Source organism: Lemur catta, chromosome 13 (genome assembly GCF_020740605.2).
Source record: "Lemur catta isolate mLemCat1 chromosome 13, mLemCat1.pri, whole genome shotgun sequence".
Taxonomy (NCBI): domain Eukaryota; kingdom Metazoa; phylum Chordata; class Mammalia; order Primates; family Lemuridae; genus Lemur; species Lemur catta.
In genome coordinates, this window is record NC_059140.1 from 7,891,317 (window position 1) to 7,914,574 (window position 23,258).

At 39.1% G+C, this 23,258-nt stretch overlaps 1 protein-coding gene across 1 annotated transcript in view; it reads right to left on the reverse strand.

Moving 5' to 3' along the window:
- The window catches only part of LOC123649398 (zinc finger protein 682-like), a 45,660-nt gene extending 23,801 nt beyond the window's left edge, over positions 1 to 21,859 (reverse strand). The window contains exons 1-2 of the mRNA XM_045567520.1: positions 21,687 to 21,859; positions 241 to 367 (exon numbers count right to left, since the gene is read on the reverse strand). Coding sequence (XP_045423476.1) covers positions 241 to 367; positions 21,687 to 21,716 — 157 coding nt within the window. The 5' untranslated portion in view covers positions 21,717 to 21,859. The remainder of the gene's footprint in view (positions 1 to 240; positions 368 to 21,686) is intronic.
- Positions 21,860 to 23,258: the final 1,399 nt, after the last annotated feature.

Consider the following 23,258-nt stretch of genomic DNA (forward strand, 5'->3'; position numbering starts at 1 on the left):
AATTTCTGGGATTACCACTAATCTACAGTGAAGGATACAGATCAGCTCAAAAAAAGGTAAGATAATTATCAAGATAAATGTTGAAGATATTTTCTAGTCCAACAAATTCCCCAGTTTTCCCTGGAAATAAGGATCCAAAACTCATTCATATAAAGCAGAAACTCCCAGAAAACATTCTACAAAGGAAGAATATGAAAACCTTAGTGTGGAATAGAAATTGTGTATTGAAGTTATCCTCACCCAGGGAGACCAGGTTTCTGTAGTTCTCTAACATCACATCCCGATACAAATTCCACTGAGCAGGGTTAAGGCATGCCCACTCTTCTGGAGAAAATTCTATGGTCACATCCCTGAATGTCAACAGTTCCTGAAAGAAAAGCACAAATTTACAAAGTGGCCAGCATGAAAAGTCATGCTTAGTTAAAAGGTATCTTTCAAAATTTAATGTGTACAACAATGAACTGGAGATATTTTTAAAATGCAGTTTTCAATTTGACTCCAGGTTAAATGAGAAAGTGAAGAATACAGGTTCTTATTCATATGAGTGACTAGAATTATTCAAAAAGACAGTTTTTAACACTGAAATATTCTCTAATGTATTCTCTGAGGAAAGAAAATGACATATAAGATCCACAAAACTGGTGTAGATACTTTAATTGTCTCAATGATACAGTACACAATTCAGGTTGCCGACACAGACATTTACATTTTTGAGGCTATTAATGTATGTCCATCATGCAGGATAAGTTGTGTATATATTTCAGATGGAAAAGCCATGCTAAGTTAAAAGGTTATCTTTCAAACTTTAATATGTACAACAATGAACTGGAGCTCTAGTTAAAATGCAGATTTTGATTCGGGAGATCTGGGGTGAAGTCTGAATTTCTGAATTTCTAACAAGCTCACCAGTCATGTCAATGCTTCTGGCCCAAGGGGAATGGTTTTCAAACATCAGTAAGTGGCAGAGCCTGGATTTAACCTAGTTCATGTGACCAGGAAACAAAGATGAGAGACTTCATTTTCCAAAGCTATATGCAAAGGGAATCTAAGAAGAAAAGGGAACTTCCACATTAAACGTGATGGTTTATGCACATCAATTGTTAAATCTTCGTGAGGTACCTATTAAAATGAAGAGAAAAGTAATTAAATCTACAGTGAAAAAAAATCTGTCAGAGAGAACCTTAACCAAGGGAAGAAAATTAATGTCAACTGTCATAGGACAAATTACTATCAGATGCCAATGCACAAAGACATCACTGCTGTGATATTGTTGGCCAAAGAAAAAAGTTAATTATAACCTGAATCTCATCATGAAGAAATGTCAGTTTTATGCTAAGTTCACGCTACAGATAACTTTCATGATCTGTAATCTCTAATAGTGTATTTAAATAGCCTTTCCTTTAGGATCCTAAAGAGCAAATCCCTTCTAATTATTCTCTTTCTCAGAACTTTCTGAGTTATTCTGGACAATTATTATCTATTTTATTAATCTTATTCTGAATAGAGCTGATGGAACATCCAGATAGAACCTAAACTGTACATGTTCCCCTTCTTCACTGATATCCTAGGGACTGAATTCATCTCCAATAGGAATCTTGGGCATCCTAGAATCTGCTTCCAAGGTGTTCAAAACACACAAAGGGAATATTTTTTAACATTAAAGGTGATAAACGTATGGTGAGAATTGCTCATGGCATAAATAAGCCTGGATGGAAAGAATGGAGAGAAGGCTCTTGTATGTAAGAAAAAAGAATTTTTCAGACCCTCTTGACTATCATTAAGAAAAAAAAAAAAGCAGTTGAAACAAACTCATTAGGTAGGAACACCAAAGGAGAGAAGTAAAAGTTTGCAGAATCTAAACTCATAACATTCCACTGGGAAAAGTGAACACAGCCCCTGACCTGGAACATAACTACTTGAGAAGCAGCCATTTCTTCCTCTTCCTCCTTCTCTGAAATTCCTCCTTAGGTAAAATGACCTGAACAAATCATACCGCCATTTTGATAATATGCCTTTAAAGGTATCAGCACAGCCCCTTCTACTGCGACCACCACACACACAGGCAGAAGGACCCTGAAGTGCAAAAAAGGTTCCCCTGCCCTGTCCTTTATCACAGGAGAATCAGGAACTTATATATGGAGAGCAAAGTGTGAGTTTCTTCCTTACTGCCCTCAGGTGCCCTTCCCTGCCATAGTCACCAGCAATTTCTGCTACAGCAATGAGAATTTGGACCACACAGAGCTACCCCTACGAAATCCAAGCAGAGAAGGCCCTGTGATCTTCCAGGAACAAAGTCTGAACTCAAGTCTCATAAATATAGCTCAGAGCCCTTGTTCTTGACCCTAGCCTCACCTTAGAATCACATGAGTCACTTAAAACCACATGGATGCTCCCACCCAGACCAGCAGACAGATTCTCCATGGAGGGCACACGTGATAGTCTTTCAAACTGGCCATGTAATTCCAGTGGAAAACCTGGACTGAGAATCTCTTAGAATGTGCACATAGAGCATTTGCTAATCTTGGTCCCACTCTAAGTAATGTGATTCTGCAGGTGTGGAAGGGGTCCATGAATTGGCTCCTTTAAAAAGTCCTCTGTTAGTGCTGATGTTGCTCCCCCTACACCTGTAATCAGTAGCACTCAGAGAAAGCTGGCACGGCACACAGAAGGCCCTACACCCAACACTCTTATCATGGCAAAAATACTTCTGGTCCAAAATGAGGACCACCAATCACCATCCTGAAACATGGCATTGCCTTTAAAGTTTACATAGGCTGGAGAAGGCAGCAGTGTCTGAGTTAGTCCACATTTGGAAAACAACATGTGCACATGCATTAATGCTATGTTTACTGAGCATAGGTGCTCAAATATGGTACAGTACAGCATGCTAGGAAACTCAGTTTATGAATTCACCCTCATAACACCCTGGGAGGTGAATACTAAATGTCCCATAATTCCCAGGATTTAGATGAAGAGCCCACCCTATTTCTTCTTTTGTTTATCAATTATTGGTTTTTAAAAGAAAATGTATAGAATACAAGCTGAATATAGACAGATGAGAGGGATACAGGAAGCAAGGGTGCAGTAAAGTTCAGAGAAATTTTTCATTGTTGTGTCTATATTTACTTTCTTGTAACTTGTAGAGCAACTACTAAATCTAAAGAAATGGAAAACAGATTGCTGGGTGGAATGTCTCCAGAAACACAGGCTTGAATAAAAAAAGAAAGAAATGAAGGCCCCAAAATTATAGTCTCTTCCTCTCATTTATCTGCTTTCAGGCTTGGGGAAATTGTGAGCACCAGCTGTGGAGACAGCAGGAGGAGCCATCCAATACTCTGATCTCCTCTAAGTTCTGTGCAGGGAGATTCCAGGGTGGGATGAGACCTGGACCAGCCTCAGAAGAGGATAAATCTGGGCAGGGCTGGGGCAGGGAGGAGGCCCCAGTCTTCTCATCTCTCTATGCCTCGGGGGTATATTCAGTTCTGTCTTCTCTAAACTTGCTCAAGAGAAACTTGACTCCTAGAGTTTGTATAATTTTAATCTACACCACTTTCTGGTATATTCTATAACATATACTAACAAGCAATTTAATCAAATTTCTTAGGGTTTTCTAGGACATTTATATTAGAAGCTAAATATTTATTCTTAAATAGGTAAAAGCAATAGAAATAACAATAAAAACAACAATTCTTCTGTCCATAAGTAACCCTTCAGGCGGTCACATCAGAACTCATGACAACATAAGGGAAGTGGACCAAATGAAGCCAAAGTCCCCTGTATGCCTCCCTTCTTTGTACCAACCACATGATGCTGAATTTAACCATTTTTCCATTTGCTCCAGGGTAAAAGTTCCTGGATAGTAGGGATTATGATTGCTTCATCTGTTTTTCTAATGGCCATATGAAATGGAAGAAAGTGGTTTATGTGTTAGTCTGTGTCTCCAGACCTCCTCATCATTATTTACCCAAGTACCAGGAAACTGGAGCAACTCCCATCTGGGTTCCAACAAATGAAATTTCTTCTGTCAGGGGAGAAACAAACCTTGGGTGACTCATTCCTCTTCCTCTGAGCTGGAAGCAGAATTAGATCCTGCTGTCAGCCTGAACCTAGTCTGCACAGGACATCCCCAGATGTCTTAAATACTCCCAGGCACTGTTGAGAGTGTCCCCAGTGAGCCTCGGCTGATGTCCCCATGGTGATTCAGTCAGGAGAGACTCATGGTGACTCTATGGGACCAGGATAGAAAATGGAACTGCCCTGGTGTAGCAGCCACCCTTGAATCCATATTACCTGACTCTGATCAGCTAACTGTTGACTATGAGGAAGGACAAGGATACTCTAGTCCAGTAACACAGTGTACAGGCAGGCACAGTTGTGGTCATGGCTCTGAATATTTTGTGGCCCTAAACTCTCTCACTGCTGAGGTGCTTGTTTACACTTACTGATTCTGCCACCAGATTATGTTTACACCAGGAGGCTCTCACATCTGCAGCAGGTCACTGAAAACTTAGAGGGCCATACTTGAAAACGGGGATTTACAAAGTCTATGTTGATCTCTCACGATGCAGAAAATGTCTCCCCAGGGCTTTCTGTACATCCTCAGCCTGGCTTTGTCCAGTGAATCCCAAGTGGAAGCTAGGTCTGAAGTGCAGATTCTAGGTGGGATTAAACTGGCTTTGTATCCCTGAGTGTTACAGAGAGGGGAGGGAAACTGGAGGAAAGATTCCCACAAGGAGGCCGTTCTAACACATTCTGAGGAACCCCAGGACTTGGATTCAGAATCTGAAGCTGCAGATTTAGGTGTTAGAAGGGCTAGGAAGTGCAGGAAACCCTTGCACAGTTGTGGGCATTTGGACAACAGAAGGAGGGAGAAGTTGAGATTCTTAGAACTACTCAAAGCACATGTGTGAACCTGCCTGGTTTTTTGGATCCCATGGTCTCCGAAGCAGTTTCAGGTTTGATAATGCCAGGGACATTGAAAGACAGAGCTGGAACAAGTGATTGCCCCCTGTGAGGTTATTTTTGTAAACACATGGTCAAGCTGCTTTAGAAGGGACTGTAGGTCCCAAACAGGCAAAGAGACCATTCTGCCTGCAGATTTGGAGGCAACTTGCACTCTTCTCAAAAATTTTGGCTTATAACAGGAAGCCAGAAAGGGAAAGGGCCCTCTAGAGTGACTCTAGGGAGTCACCTTCTGTTTATATCATGTCTGGTAACTCTGGACAGAGTTTGGAATTACAATTAAAAACAAAGTTATATCCAGCCCCCAAAAAACTCTCCACAATGGTAGAACAAAAAGAAAATTATTTTATTACATAATTAAACCAGAATGTGAATTTCACGACAGGCAATCTGCTAAGAGGATGCAAAAACAGAAAGAAAGGTCACTATAATTAGTCCTCAAGTTGCAGTGGAGCAGGAATCCCTCGTAAGGACTTGAAGAGTCCCAGAAGAATGGAAATCAAGGAAAAAGATAGAATTTACTTTCACCTTTCAAGGTGCCTAGCTAGCCTTGAAAAGTGAATGGACAACCTGATGAGCAAATGAGAGTAATCACAATAGTCCTCCAAGCAAGCCAGAGTCATGAGGTGATTCAGTGCCCTATGGAAACTAAAAGATAACATCCTAACATATGTTCTTAAGTTGTGTATCACAAACACTTACCAAATGGAAAATGCAGATGGGAAGCTGAAGTATTAAACTCTGACTGCAGCTCTTTGTTCTAAATTTCTTCCTGAAGGGCCTGGAGAGAGTTACGCTCCCTTTACATCCCTTTCCACCAATCAAAGACTCTCCTTGAATCCACCTATGGCCCCTAAGCGCCTGCTTCAAGATATCCCACCTTCTTTGGCCCAAATAAACCTTCATGTATTGATTTGTAATTTTGCCTGCAACTTCTGCTTTCCTGAAATATACCCATGTCTTTAAAAATCCTTGCTTGTGAGCCACGGGGGAGTTCAGGGTCTTAAGTGTTTAGCTGCCCACTCTTCTTGCATGACATTATGCAATAAAATGTCTCTTTCTCTCATTGAAACTCTGCATCAGTGTCTGGATTTGCTGTGCTTGGTCGGCAGACCTCAATTTGGTTTAGTAAAAAAGTAGAAGACTCGACAGCACCATTTGTCATATATAGTTCAACCTAAATTCACCTGGTGATTGGGGAGATTATCTGTGTTTTAGCTATATTCAAAGAAAAAGTAAACTTTCCACATCATCATGACAGGAGGCAGTTTTGCAACTTGGAGCTATGTGCCTGCTGAGTGTAAGTTCCTACTCTCCAACAGAAACTGTGGGATAGGGTCCTCTCTTCTTTGCTATTTACATTTCAAAGCAATGGTTTAAATGTTCTAGAGAAAGATAGTCCAGAATCAAAAACACTGGCAAATGGCCTATTTAGCTGTTAAGATAATTTACATATGTTTTGAAGAATATTTTATATATATTCTTTTTTTAATGGTTTTAATATATAAAACCAATAAAAATTTAGCAAATGTAATGGAGGCAAAAAGAGATTAGCAGAACTGCAATGAATACATCCAGAAGAAAATTTTTAAAATAATATGCAAAACATATATAATGAAAATATTAAGACTTCAAAAGACACAAAATGACCTAAAGTTATTTGAATAGAATAGTGCAACATCCTCAGATACCGATTTTAATACAATCTCAGTTATTTAACACAATAGACATAAAGCTGACAAAGGCAGGTGGCTCATAAATAAAAAATATAATAAAAATGGAAATGCACACTAAAACAAAGAGACATCTACTTTGATCTATCAGTTGTCAAAAACCCTACAATTTTAAGTGATATAAAGAAATAGGCACCCGTATATTTCTACTGGGGAGCCAAAATTATATAATCAAAGTAGAAAAGAATGCACAATGGCATTAACCTTGGACTCTAGAAACCCAGTTCTAGTTATGTACTGTGCAATTAGTTTTACCAACATGAAAGAAATATTTTTAAGGTTATTCCCTGTGGCTTTACATGTCATAGCAAAATAAGGGAAAGAGCAGCCGTGTCCATTAATAAGGCACAAGTTGAATAGTCTCAAACACTGAAAACACCCTTTACTAATCAATAAAGGGGTGCAAGGTGAGAACTGTGGTAAGTGCCTACAACTCTGTAAAGGCACAGACCTAGCTAAAAATAATGATAATAATCACTGTCCCCCTGTTTGCTTCTTTATAATTGCTATTCTGGAGTCACACAGCTGGTGGCCATAGAGATTCTCAACTTTCTTTGTGGATAACATCACCTTTTTGAAATCTAAAAGTAGTTTCTGAGATCTTATAGGCCCTGCATTTTGGTGGGTTGGCTGACCCACCCAGACCAGCAGCCCATACTAATACACTGACTCAACTGGAATTATGACCTCACCCCAGAAACTGACTCAACACAAGATGATTTCTACTAAAATTATCCCTATAATTTTGTGCCAAACCTAACCAGGAAACAAACCCAATTGCCTAATTTGCCCACCAAAATATCTTTTAAAACTCCATCTCCCAAATTCTTAGGGAGGCAGATTTGAGAAATTCTTCCCATCTCCCCACTTAGCACTCTGTAAAATTAAACCCTTTCTCCGTTGCAAACCCTGATTGCCTCACTCTATTGGCTCCTCTCTCTTCAGTGGGCAATGCAACCTGGTTAGGCAGCAACACCACCCTCACATTAGAACACTCATCAGCCATGGATATGAAAGAGAAATTTCTCTGGGTGCCTGTATGAAGCAATGGGCCAAGGCATATTGTCGAGAGAGAGAGAGAAAGAGAGAAAAAAAAAAAAGTATGGTGGAGAAAAATGCCTGTTTAATGATGCTTTATGTGTAACATAGGGACATTTGATTCAGGTGAATGTTATGCATAATAAAGTAAGTTAAAGTAAACTAAATAATAAAGTTACAGTAAATTAAAAAGCAAACACTAAAACTAAAAGCAAACTAAAATCAATGAAAATAACTATATATCATATCAACATGATCACACAGAGAAAAGTTTAGTTTTCATGACTTTAAAGTGCAGTACACTTGTGCTCGCTTCAGTAGCACATATGCTAAAGTGCAGTACACTGATTAAGACATCCTCAATGGAGTGTATTCCATTTGTACCAGACATTCAAAATGACATAATTTCCAGGTTTTAGACACTGATGCAAAACATAAAGATATAGAGCTCTTCCAATGTGTTTCCATGATGTAGTATTACCTGACATAAAAACTCAATAAAGTCAGCACAAGACAACTTGAAGTTAGTTACAAGTGTCAAAATAGATACTGAAATCCTAATAAGATTAAATTGAACCCAGAATTTTATCTTCCCAGCTATAGAACAGAAGACAAGATCAGTCATTCTTCCACCTACCAGGGACATCTACATAATAGATTCTTCCTTTACTTTCTTTTTCTTTTTAAACATTCACCTTACTTTATGCAAAATAATATGTCCTGGGCACTTGCAAAAGTCTCACAAGAATGTAACCATTTGCCTTCATCCCCCTCCTTTTTCTTTCTGTATGCCCTCTCCCCTTAAATACTGAATTCCCACATCCCTCATCAGAAAGTATAGATCACAGATGCTTCTGTGGCTTGTGCTTTTCCCAGGCACATTCTCAAAGTTGGGTGTAATAAACCTCCATTCATTGAGATCTTTGCCTCAGTCACTTATTTTGGGTTGTCATAACAAAGGCTGAACAAAGCTCATATCCAAGGTTACATGAGTCTGAGTGTTCCAGGCAGCTGTCCTCATGTTGACTCAAGTAAATTCTTTAAAATTATATTTTGTGTCTCAAGCTTCTTCCTTTAGGTTGACATTTCTGGTGCTCTGAGCAAGATTGAGTGACCTCCCTCCCTGAAAGCATCAAACACTACTCCTAGACTCAGTACCTGGCCATCTATTAATAGAACATCTTGTGTTACTCTGATTCCAAATATGAATATATTGTTGAGTATAAGTGGTGAGTCCTCTTGACTTCAGACCATCCTACTCTTTGGTGAGGTTTAGATGTTACCTGAGCTCTTTTTTTCACCATTCCCTTTGTAGAACAGAGGTTTCTGTCTCTGACTACAGGCAGGATATTCAGGTTTCAAGATTTAAAAAAACCTGCTGGCCATGTGCAGTGGTTCATGCCTGTAATCCTAGCACTCTGGGAGGCTGAGGCAGGATTGCTTGAAGTCAGCAGTTGGAGACCAGCCTGACCAAGAATGAGACCCCATCTTTACCAAAAATAGAAAAAAAATTAGCCAAACATGGTAGCATGTGTCTGTAGTCCCAGCTAATTATGAGGCTCAGGCAGGAAGATTGGTTGAGCTCAGGAGTTTGAGGTTGCAGTGAGCTATGATGATGCCACTACACTCTAGCCAGGGTGACAGAGCAAGACTTTGTCTCAAAACAAAACAAAACCCTGTCTTTTCTGCCTCTGCCTCAGGACAGAAAGTCTGGTTCATGGTATTGACAGGCTGGCACTGGTGGTTCTAACTTCTTTTGGCATGAAGTTACATAGCATGTTTTTAAAATTTAAGCTATTTTTGTAAGTTAGACTTTTTTAAAATTTGTGACCAATTCCTGTTACATTGAAACCAAAAAAAATGCATGAGGATGAATTTTCTCACCCCAAAAAGAAGAATCAATTGCTCCCTCTGACCCACTCAGACCCTCTAGGCAACTAGAGACTTTAGAGAGGTGACTTAGAGGGACATTTCTCATTGATGTGTAGCAGTCTCAGGGCCTCCCTGAAAGAATTCTGCAGGAACTTTCAGCTAGGCTGGAAGATGCACCTATGGACTGGTCACCCACCACCTTGAGCACTCTTTTAACAAGATAATCAGAGATTCTAAGACATGTTAGAGAGTGATTCCTAACTCTTGGGTGACACCTTGAGGAGTGATGCTCATAAGTAGCACACTTTGACCTGGTACACTATTCTGGCCTTGATCACTTTTAAAAAGCTCCTCAATGTTGGAAAACTGCATGTTAAAATTGAGCTTTCTCTTATGGGTCAAACCCACTTGGAAACACCAGCTAAATTTATGTATATTACATCCATCTTGCAAATGCCTAGTAAATGGACCCACATGACACAAGATGACCCAAAAATACAATGGCTGAATTGAGTTCTTTTGAAATTCCTGAACTAGTATATTCGCAAACACAATTGGAAAAGGCAGGTTTAAAACCAGACAAATTTAATGAGAGGCCTACTTTCTGTTTCTCCTGGCTGGAATCTGACAATAATCAATTTGAAAGTACTTTTTAGAGGGCTATCCTTTAACTCCCACAGAAAACTCTTTAAATGCTCAAACTGCCTGTTTGACATTGCTGAATAATTTACAAAAGACACAATAATCTTTCCCATTCCCTTCTCAGTCCCTTGGAGATGAATTAGCTAAATAGTATTCCAGCTGAGATTGAATTTCCAAGAAAAGTAAAGTTCTTTAGACTCACCATAAACTTTCATTTCTCAGTGGATACCTCTAGCTTAGGCAAGAAACATTTATAAGAATTTGATTTGTTTGTTTTAAATTATTTGTATATTCCTGTGATTGCTTATACTGTACAAAAGAAAGAAACTAAAAGAAAAAAATCTTATTTGTTATGACTTGACCTTTTGGAATATCCATTTGTAACCTTTTCGAACCCCCTTGGATAGCTTTTGTTTTCCTGTTTTATTGACTCTTTAAATTTTTGTTTTATATTTAGAGTGTAATATAAACTCTTTTTGTTGTTGTTTTCTTTGTATGGCCTTCTCTTTTAAGGCAAATGAAACCGTATACGCAAAAAAAAAGGAAACAGTTTATTAAAACATTGCAAAGACAAACAGCTTTAAATAGTGATTACCCTAATAAACAAATAAGACCCTCCTCCAAAACTCCTTCTTGGTGTAAATGTCAAAAAGAAAAGGCCAAGAAACAGAAGTCTTTGCTATTTACAAGATAAAAGAAAATTTTTTAAGTGCTCTATAATCAAAAGTTCACTTATTTATACTAATATTTAGGCTATGTAAGTACAAATATATTTACCTGAGGCTTAAGTTCTCTCAATTAATAACTTCTCAGTCAACTTAATTCCTCTCTTTTAAACACCTGTTAACTATATGTGCTCCCTCTTATCTGTTCTTCCTCTAGTTGATGTGATTCTTGCCAAGGATAATGTAAAACGTTATTGGTCTCATGGAAAATAAGATCTCAGATTAGTTCCTCTAGGACTTCCATTTACTTCTGTCTTTCCTTCCCCTTGCCATCTTTGACACCATGTGAAGGGACCTAAAGGAAACTTCTATCAATAGTAGCCTGAGGACCGCTTGAGAAACACAGAGAAGACACCACAGAATTCTCCTTTTTTGACAGGATATTCCCTTTTCCTCATGGAACCCCAAGACTTTTGGGTAGGCAGCTTCCTCTCTGGTCTAAAGTTCTTTCTTTTACATTTAACTCTGCATTCTCTTTGGCTTTTAGATGCATGAATGTGTACATGTGTAAGTCATATATTGTGCCTACATGTATGTATACATCTATACATGTGTGTTGTACATGGTCTGCATGGTATTGAATTAACTTAAAGGTAAATTAGTGGTCATAAATTAAATAAAGAAGCCCAGATATTTTTCAAGTTCATATGACTTGAGTCAATATTTTGGTAAATATGACTAGCCTGTCAGTTTAATAAAAACAACTATGCCTTCTGACTTATCAGCCAAATATCTATGTATTTAACTTGAATGTTATTGCTTTTATAATTGCCTAATATATAGGAATATAAAAATGGCTAAAAACAAGTTCAACTTTGAGATGAGGGCTAGATTTTTCAAATGTTTCATGAGATTTTATAAACATAATTGTTAAGAATAAATAAATAGGCCAGGCATGGTGGTTCACGCCTGCAATCCTAGCACTCTGGGAGACTGAGGCGGGAGGATCACTTGAGGTTAAGAGTTCAGAGACCAGCTGAGGAAGAGTGAGATCCCGTCTCTACTGATAATAGAAAAATTAGCTGGATGTCATAGAGTATGCCTGTAGTCCCAGCTACTTGGGAGACTGAGGCAGGAGGATCCTTGAGCCCAGGAGTTAGAGGTTGTTGTGAGCTAGGCTGACGCCATGGCACTCTAGCCTGGGTAACAGAGCAAGACTCTGTCTCAAAAAAAAAAAAAAAATAAGTAAACACATAAATAAATACAACAGGCATAAATTGAATAAAAGTTTATAAATTGACTAGTAAGTTATAAGTTACTTACTTATAAGTAATATATTTACTTAAAAAGTATACTCAAATATTTTTGTAACTATACCCTTAGAGTTTTGCTAAGCTAAATTATGGAAATTCACTGAATATATAGGTCATTTCCAAATAAGATATAATGCTAAGACATTAATTACTAAATTTGAGTTTAAGCTTATAGACTTTTGGCTTTTTATGTCAGAGAACAAAGATATCTAGATCTATTAATAAATATGTCTTGGCCGGGCGCGGTGGCTCACGCCTGTAATCCTAGCACTCTGGGAGGCCGAGGCGGGTGGATCGCTCAAGGTCAGGAGTTCGAGACCAGCCTGAGCGAGACCCCGTCTCTACTAAAAATAGAAATAAACTATCTGGACAACTAAAAATATATATAGAAAAAATTAGCCGGGCATGGTGGCACATGCCTGTAGTCCCAGCTACTCGGGAGGCTGAGGCAGTAGGATCGCTTAAGCCCAGGAGTTTGAGGTTGCTGTGAGCGAGGCTGACGCCACGGCACTCACTCTAGCCCGGGCAACAAAGTGACACTCTGTCTCAAAAAAAAAATAAATAAATAAATAAATAAATATGTCTTGTTTCACATTGAAAAAATATTCTATACGAAGCCTATGTTTCTAAAAATTTTAAAAAGCATACTCATAAATTGTTAGTATGTGACTCACAGTTAAATGTCCCTACTTCTTATGTTTTCACTATAAATTAAAAGCTACTAAGATTTAAAATTCTGACTAATGTATGATAACTAAAACTAGAGAAAAGAGAAACAATTCCACATACAGATTGTACAAAGAAAATAAGATGTGAGCCAGGTGTTGTGGCTCATTCTTATAATCCCAGCACTGTGGGAGGCTGAGGCTGGAATGTCACTTGAGGGCAGTTCAAGGCCAGCCTGAGCAACACAGGGAGATCCCATCTCTACAAAAAATAGAAAAATTATCCAGACATGGTGGCACACATTTGTAGTCTCATCTACTCAGGAGGCTGAAGCAGGAAGATCCCTTGAGCCAAGGAGTTTGAAGTCGCAGTGAGCTCTGATGATGCCACTGCTCTCTAGCCCGGGCAACAAAGTGAGAATCTGTCTCAAAAAAAAAGAAAAGAAAAAAGAAAAGAAACTTAAATTTGCAATTTCTCATTTATGTGAGAAAAAAATAAGATGTGTTTTCTGGTGTAAAGGTTACAAAAATAGACATAAAGATGTGGTCTCCGGTTAAAAAAAAAAGTAACTTTGCCTAGTTTAGAGGTTATTTAAAGGTTTAATTGAAAAAATAAAGAAGAAAAAAATGAAATGAATAAACAGAGAGGGTATAGAAAGATAGAGAAATAAAGAGAATGGAAAAATTGTAAGAAGTTATAAAAGGTATATGGAAATCTTACTTTGAGTGGTCAAAGCAGACTGAGATTGAATAGATTTACTTGTAAAGTTTTGTTAAAGTTAGGTTAAACATTAACAATACAAGGGTAAAATTTGGCTCTTCCACTTAAGATTTTTATCAAGTATTAATAGGACATAATAAAAGACCTGGGTTCTTTTCAGTAAACTGTAAAAAAAAAAAAAAGTGACCAAATTTCTTTGATTGTACTTTGACACTTTTAAGACTTTTCCTATTCCTGCAGGGAATAGGAGTATGCCTGTATGCCTTGACAGAGACTGAGAAACTGCTTTCACTGGTCAAATAATTCAGTATATTTGCAACATATGGCCAATTTTTCAGCATTTCCATTGTGCATACAACCCTCAGACTTACAGACTAGTGGAATATACAAATAGGGTAATAAAATCAATTGACAAAGTTTACAGAAAGTTTTAACCTTCCCTGGCCTAAGGCTCTTTTGTTGGTATGTTTAATTTATGTACTACCTCCTTAGGAAAACATCAGCATTCTCCCTTTAAAATAATAACAGGAAAGCTTAGGTACCTGGATTAAATAGCATACAAACCAGATCTTAAAGGTGATATTCTTCATTATTGTAAATGCCTTACAAAGCTTCTCATTAAAAAATTTAAATTAATTAAAGATTCTTTTAACATTGAGCTCCCAGGACATGTAGACATTGAAGATCATGACCTTCAACCTTGAAATTATGTTTATTAAAAATACTCTCAAAAAAGACTCCCTCTAACCTTGATGTAAGGAACTATATCAGGTATTGCTGACAAATTCCAGTGCTGCTAAATTGAAGGTCAATATCTCTTATAATATTTGGTCATGCCTTTATCTATAGATCGCTCTGAAGAAACCCAACACTGGACTACTTACCTCAAAATTTTCTCTAGGTATCACCACCAATCTGTTTTAGATGGAGAGTCTACTTGGGGGAAACCTGCTAATTACCTGCCTGTCCATCAAGAAAATAGCTACATGCATTTTACTGGTAGAATACTTTTGCCTTAATGAGGCGTCAATACCCATGGACACTTGATTAGAAAACTTTCTATAATATTAGAAAAAACTGCTGATTAGTGATACTTCTGCCTCCATCACAGGTCAACAAAAAGCCACTGATTCACTGGCTGAGGTTGTACTAGACAATCACATTGCTTTAGATTATATATTGCCTGAGCAAGGAGATGTAAGAATGGTGGCAAATATCTCGTGTGTGTGTGTGTGTGTGTGTGTGTGTGTGTGTGTGTGTGTGTATAAACACTTCTCATGAAATAAAAACTCATCTAGAAAAAAATCAGAAAAGAGGCCACTTGGCTACAACTAGCTACTTATTAAGAACCTGGATTTAATTTTCTTCCTGATGTTTTTAGTTGGCTCCTTAATGGAATAGACTTTTGTTGTTGTTCTGGCATACAAATTCTCTTTTGTGTTATCCTTATGTGCATTATATTTCTACTATGCAAATTATTAATACTATGTATCTCTCACTGTTTTACTTCTTCCAAGAAAATTAAAATCATGGTATTCCAAAGACTAGAGATAATAAAATAAGCAGCTATGTAAATCAATGACTTGACTGAAGTCTCATTCTTGGCACTCTGTGATGCCATCCCAATTTGACTTTTGGGTGCTCTTAAAATTTCTCACTGAGATGTCTCCTCTTCCCCCCTTTCCCACTGTAGGACAGTACTGTCTGGGAATGAGCCTTCCCAGTAATGAGGGACACCTAGACACTCAGACTTTGATCATCAAAGCTTTCAAAAGAAAATATTTTGGTTAAAAGGGAGAAATGAGAAAGAAACAAAACTTTTTTATCTGAAAAATGCAAGCCTCCTATAAATTATCAAGACCAGAGAGATACAGAAATGAGGCAGCAGTCACTTCTTACTCCCGATTTTGACCCTTGAACTAAGTAATCACCTCTAGAAACTGTTTGCTATGTGGACTCTACACTGACTGACACCACAAGTAGCTATAAATTAAACTAACAATGCCACATGCTGGATGCCGTAACTCATACTTCATTGTTAAACAATGTATAGCCAATTACCAATCAATGTTTGTATAAATCAATAAGAATTCCTGACAAACGACTTTGCACTGGCCCACCTCTTTGTTCCCCTTTTGCCTTTAAAAACCTGCTTGTAACAAACACCAAATGGAGCTCATAGCCAATGTTACTTGGGTCTGAGTCTTCTAAGTATTAACAGCTTTCCTCACCCTGGCTCAGGTAAACCCTTTAAAATTGTATTTTGTGCTTCAGTTTCTTCCTTTAGGTCAAAAATATACAAATTGTTAGCACTTTGGGGATAAAACCAATAATGTTCTTGTCAATAACACCAAAAAATTCACTTGAAACAATTAAAGTTCCATTAGCTGTGGAAGGGATGAGTAAATTGGGTGACCCACAGCCTCAGACAGCACAGCATGTGTCATAGATTGAGGCACAAAAACCATATAAAAACCTTTTTAGCATAATATTAACAGAATATTAAAGGTAACATTAAGTTACTAAAAAAAAGGCAAAACTGAGCAAACCTCTCAGACAAACCTTTCTTTGCCTCTCAGGCAAACCTCTTACCAATCTGCTTCTTGGTAAATAAATAGTTGAGCTACAAAGAATAATGAAAAGATTCAGGCTGGCAGTCACCTCTGGGTGAAGAAGAGAGATGAGATCAGGCAGCACACCAGAACTGCCAGAGGCAATTCTTATTATATATAACAAGGATACAAACAATATCCTTATTACTTAAATTCTACATAAAACTATTCCAAGAATGCTCTTTGCTTCTTCAGACTGTATCACATAATCCACATAGATTTTGCAGCAAGAAAATAAGAATCTTACATTCACATCATGTAATAAAATTCTTAAATACTTGGGAAAATTGGAATTATATGGCAGTAATATTTTATAAAGGAAACAGAAGGGAAACAGCTCAGGTAAGCAGCCTGTTTCATCCACAGTTTACAAGGAAGCCCATACTGAACAGATTAAACATATTTCCAAGCTTGGGGACCACTCTCACTGTGGTGTTGGGGCCCAGCATGGCTCACTCCCAGGTAGTGAGAGAAACCTGAGAAGTTGGGAAATTTCATTCTGAGCAACCTGAGAAGTTTGGAAATATTATTCTGGATACTCCACTCACCCTACTGTTTTTCCTCACAGGGTGGGGTGAAAATGTTCCCTCCTCCAGGGTCTCAATTCTCACCAGTGATAACTCACCTAGAGTCAGTTTAAGGTTTTGACCTGTGATGCCACTATTCTGACAAGACTTCTGATACCAAATGTGCGGCATTTGCTGAACATCAATCAATGCTCCAACACTAACTGGTGGTCCAACAATTCAATTCTGACATCACCCAGAGTTAGCACAGACCCTACAAGTTCAGAGCTCAGGCCCACATTAGTGTTCACACTTCAGATGCCAGTTGCAAGCCCTGAGGGCCCATCTATACTTATGAATAACTGCCTATGAATCAGGGGTTCCCATAACCCTCCTTCTCAAGTTCAATAATTTGATATAACTACTCATTGAACTCAGCAAAACACTTTAGTTACATTTACCATTTCATTAAAATTGCTACAGTTAGGAATGGCTAAATGGAAGGGATGTGTATGGCAAGGGAAAGTGGTGGGGTTAGATGGGGCTAGCAGGGAATCCTGGAAAATAGCTGTTATTAAAGCAATCAACTCTCCTTTGTGTACGGTCTCTGATTTACCATATAATTTTGCCACTCCACATCCTGCCTTCGCTCCCTCCCCCCACAGCTGTCTTCTAACCTTATTTACTCCTGCCTATCAAAGAAAGTTCTTTTCTGCCTAACCTTTGAGATGCTTGCAGATCTTATATTTGGAGCTTTCTCCCTATTGCAATACTTCTTTGCAATAAAGTCACTTCTCATCTAAATCTGAATTTGTCTTATTTGAAAACATCTCCAGAATAATAACAATTGTATTCTCAGAAGGGGCATCATACACTCCTACCATCTCAAACCCAACCAAATGTTCCTGTGGGTCCCCATCTTTCCAGGGCTTCTTCCATGGCTGGTGTGAACAGGCTGGGACACCTGCAGGGGAGGCCCTTCAGGAAGAAGTCACTAGGTCTTCAACGAACTCCTTTTGCAGGCTCAAGATTGGCCTTAGCTTGGAGTCACAGGGCTCTTGTCTCTGCTTCTCAGTCAGGGTTATTAATTTAATTGTAAGTGAGAAAATATCCAGTGTTTGAAGAATCCAGCAAAATTGCTTTAGCTCACTGTTTACATTTATAGAAGGGAAGTAAATTCTGAAGGAAAAAACTCAAACCAGATATGCTTTTCCTCTGCTTTCACACACAACAATCAACACAGAAGACTTCTTTGACTAAATGTGTGCAAATTTCTATTAACAAACAAGCAATTTTGCAGGAGACACCAGTTAAATGTCTCCAAATATAGCTCAATTCTGACACCATCTACCTGGAGACAGCATCAAATCACACAGGTTGAGGACCCAGTCCCACAAAACTGTCCTTCCTTCAGATACCAGTTACAAGTCCAGGGCTACAAAACTTCTGACCAACCAGCTTCAAGTTGGAGTTCCATGATCCCCTCTGTAGATTTGATTAATTTGCTAGATCAGCTCAAAAAACTCAGGGAAACACGTACTTATATTTACTGGTTTATTATAAAGGATATTTTAAAAGATACAAATAAAAAACCAGGTAAGGCCAGGCGCAGTGGCTCATGCCTGTAATCCTAGCACTCTGGGAGGCCAAGGCGGGTGGATCGCTCGAGGTCAGGAGTTTGAGACCAGCCTGAGCAAGAGTGAGACCCCATCTCTACTAAAAATAGAAAGAAATTATCTGTACAGCTAAAAATATATACAGAAAAAAAATTAGCCGGGCATGGTGGCACATGCCCGTGGTCCCAGCTACTCGGGAGGCTGAGGCAGGAGGATTGCTTAAGCCCAGGAGTCTGAGGTTGCTGTGAGCTGGCTGATGCCAGGGCACTCTAGCTCGGGCAACAGAGCCAGACTCTGTCTCAAAAAAAAAAAAAGAAAAGAAAAAAAAAAACAAAACAGGTGAAAAGAAACATAGCGCAAGGTAAGGGGGAAGGGGTGCAGAGCTGGCTGCAGAGCTTTCAAGCCCTTGCCAGGCTCCCTACCTTCCAAGAACCACCACATGTTTAGCTATCTGAAAGTTCCCCAAGCCCTGTCTTTTGGGTTTTTTATGGAAGTTTCGTTTCATAGGCATAGTTTAACTGTAGACCACTTATAATCAACTTAACCTTCAGCCCCTGTCCCCTCCCCATAGGTTGGGAGTGGAACTAAAACTTTCATCCCTCTAAGCACTTGGATGGTTCCCCTGGCAACCAGCCTCCTATCCAGTGGTTTCTAGGGGTTTTGCAATAAACCACCTCATTAACATAAGCTTAGGTATGTTTGAAAGGTTTATTGTAAATAACAAGACTATTTTCACTTACCATTCAGGAGCTACTTTGGAAAACAAGAAAAAAAGACCAAACATTTTAAAAAATTAAATTTAATAAAAGATATTAATACTAATATAAGAATATTAATATTCTTATGGCTCTAGTCACTTAGGAAATAACAAAGCTTACAAGAGCTGAGAGTCAGGAATCATGGACAAAAAACACAATATCTGTCATATCACAGAAATTGTAAAGCACTTAAATTTCATACCTCAACAGGAAAAGCAAAAGCATCTGTCCCTTTCAGACAATAAGCAGGTTATTTAATTACTGTTTCCATGATAACAAATCATTTAGTAAACAATCATATGTTAACATTTCTTGGAGTTGCCAACTCCTATCAAAGGATTTACCATTAAACTCCAACATCCAGGTAGCAGGACGTAAAACAGAGTTACCCACTGTCACAAATTCTCCACCCAGCAAAAAAGAGAGGAATGGATGTTTTGGTGAATCTTTATCATTCACCAATTTTTCTACCACAATTTCTGTGGAAATGTATTCATTTCTCTGCAACTAAAATGGAAGAGAGATTTTTTTTCCTATTTTTTCCTAGGTAGCATTCCCAAAGCTAAGCCCTGGAATACAATTGAAAATCACCTCCAAATAAAGAAAGGCCTAAGAAACTTACTACACTCACTCTGGGGAAAAAAATAGGTAAATGAGAATTTTTAACAAATGTCAATACATAATCAGATTTCTTTTCTGAAATCTACTTTTTTCATAACTCTTTGAAAGTATTTTCTTATCTTTCAAGCTCTACTGCTAAAATTCACATTACAGATAATAAAACAAAGTTGAGTAAACAAATATTTTCAATGTGACAAACCCAGGGAGGGTGGTGACAGGAACAGAGAAATGTGTGACTCAAGTGCCAACCTAGGCCATCCTATCAGTTGGGACATCATTCTACCCCCATTCTGATCACTAAAGTGCTCAAAGACCATCCTCTCAGGAAATACTGCACTTCCCCCACTTCAGGCCTGAAGTGCAAACTGCTTTGTAGGTTCTTGCACCATTTTGCTGGTGTGGGTTTTCCTTTGTTTTGGGGATAGTTTTTCTCCCTTCACAAGTGTGAGAAAATCCAGAAAATGGAAATCTTTTCTGTCTTTTCCCATCAATACCAGCATCAAACTAGCTGACTACCAATGTGTCTACAAGAAATAAAAACTGGGGTTGCGGGAAGAAAATATTAATGTCCCAAGGGATTAGCTTTTTTAATGAAGGGTATACCAGGAGATTTCTCCCAGCCCTAGGGCACTCAGCTGCTCCCCTGAGAGGCCCCATCCCCACACCTCAGGCTGTCTTGTGGGAAATGACCCCAGGGCTGATATTCACTATACACTCTAAGAGACAGGGCCACTGTGGGCATGTTGGGTCATCCCCCAGACAGTTCTAAAGGCTGGGACCATGAAAAGACAGGAGGGTGGCTTAGGACACATCACCCTGTAAAGTTTCCAAAGAGGACCTTAACCCAAAGACATTCTGGTAAGGTGTGTGTGCCTAAGGAAGGAGGAGAGGCAAAATATATTTTTACAGGGGAGTCCCAAGTGAATATTCTCTGATCTCCTCTTATGTGAAATGTTCAGAAACAGAAAACAAATATTTTTAAAGTAGCTACCCACTGCTCTGTGAAAAAAATGATAAAAAGTTAAAACACTATCTCTGTAGAAAGTAAAATAAAGGACAAATAGTTGATAATGTTGTGAATTGGTGCAGGGAAGTTGGCACTTGGGAATGTGAGAAAGGAACTGGAAGTTTAAAACTTACAAGCCCTAGACAAGTTTCGCCGGGGGGAACAGTGTGGTGGATTTGAGAACCTGCTTGCCATACATTTGGAAAATGCAGGAGAAAACCAGACTCTGTGGAGTGCTAAAACAACTATTTAGGAGAAAGTTAAACTGAACTGAATCTAGTGCCCTGGGTTCCTACCAAAGAATACTGAAATCTAACCCAAACGCATTTTTTTGGTAAATTACTAACTTACAGAGAAATAAAATTTAGGCTTTACGAACTACTAAACTGCCAATTAAACTCTGATTACACAAAAAGAACACAGCCACCTGGATAGTCTAAACAAGGCGACTACATAACTGTAATCAAGCAATTACTGAATCCTCATGCACCTATAAAAGCTTTTCCTTCAAGCCACTCCAGTGGACCCCAAACCACAAACCATGCCTGGGAGCTTCCTAATTAATAAATCTGTTTGCTCTAGTAAATTTATATTTTAACAGCACCTTAATTTAATTTTTAACAGGAAAAAGGAGGGACGGGGACCCCACGGACTTCAGCTCCTCCAACACAGGAACCCCGCCTCCCATGGTCACTGCACAGTCTGGGGGGGACGTGGGGCTGCGGGCACACACAGCTGCCCGGGGAGGCCGAAATCACAGGCGGGAGCAGGACAGGGCGCCGGGAGTTCTGGCTGCCGGCCCAGCCCCACTTTGTGGCCAGAGGCGCCTCAGGGCCGAGCTGCACCAGCGGGGACTCGTCCTCAGACTCCCGAGCTGACCCGGGAGGCCCAAGTTCCGCCACAGCCTGTTCCAGCCCCTTCCAATCCCCCCGGGACACCCCGCCCCGCACACTCACCACTTCCCAGCTTCCGTGGTCTTCCGACATCCTCCCTATGGATTTTCCGGTGTCTGCAGGTCGCAGGGCGCCAGAAGCCCGGCAGAGCAACCTCGCACCACCACAGCTGAAGAAGAAGGAGCGGCGAACACTGAGTTCGGCTGGCGGACGCCAGTGACAAAGACGCCTGCAGAATCCTGGGCCGCCCCTTCCTCTCCTGCTGCTCCTGATTGGACAGTGCCCACCCCGGCACCCCTGATTGGATAGGGCGCCAAGCCCCTCCCCTCAGGGCCCGGAGTGATGGGGGATGGGATTCCACACATTCGGGGCTGCTACCCTGCTTCCTCTTTGCGCTGGGACCTGGCGCTGCCTGGAAAATATTCGCTTTAACCTTGTATATAAGGTTATATCCCATTTATGATTAATAAATATGTACGATATTCAAAATTGGAAACAATATAACAATAATTTTAAAATTTCCTATTTCATAACCTTGCTTGCCTCTGGTCTTTTGAGGAGGCAGCCTGAGTTTTGAAAAGGGAGGTGATCTGCTCAAGCAGCAATGGCTGATAGAAATAAAGTATGAGCCACGTGTGTCATTTTAAATTTTCTGGTAGCAACATAAAAGAAAAAAAAAAACACGTGAAATTGTAATTATTTAACCCAATATATTCAAAATATTATCATTACAATATGTGATTAATATAATGTTATTAAAGAAGTATATTTTTGGTACTAAATATTTCAAAGTCACTCTGTATTTTAAGCTTCCAGAACATCCCTATTCAGCTAGTGGATTTGGATGCACATGTCTAGTTTGTCCACTTATTTATACTAAGGTTGATCAATGAATGGGTCGAGGGAATGTCTGCCTTTTTCTTTCATATAATCATTTAGCATTTATTGATTAGTATTTTTCTAATTTCACTTATTTCACTGAGGGTTGAAAAATAGCAGTTTTCTAATTCTGTCATGTCCTCTGCGTGGAGTAGGTCTCATTCTTCTATTAAGAATTGCGTTTTCTAATGAGCCTTCATTACATTAACACTAGCTTATCAGAAAAGAAAGGAAAAAAGCTTGATTATTTTATTAATTGTCATAATCATAATGATGTGGCCCCAAAAAACAAAGAAAACATATAAGTAATATATTTCCTAACATTATTTTTTGTGTATTTGATGGAATTTTATACACTGTAATCTATATTTATTTTTGAGTTCAAATTGTCCATCTCACCCGCGCGTGGTGGCTCACGCCTGTAATCCTAGCACTCTGGGAGGCCGAGGGGGGTGGATCATTTGAGCTCAGGAGTTCGAGACCAGCCTGAGCAAGAACGAGACTCCCCATCTCTACTAAAAATAGCAAAAAAATTAGCTGGACAACTAAAAACATGTAGAAAAAATTAGCTGGGCATGGTGGCACATGCCTATAGTCCCACCTACTTGGGAAGCTGAGGCAGGAGGATCGCTTGAGCCCAGGAGTTTGAGGTTGCTGTGAGCTAGGCTGATGCCAGGGCACTCTATCTCAAAAAATAAATAAATAAATAAGTAAATAGTCCATCTCAGGTCATTGAAAGACCCTTCACATTGCCTC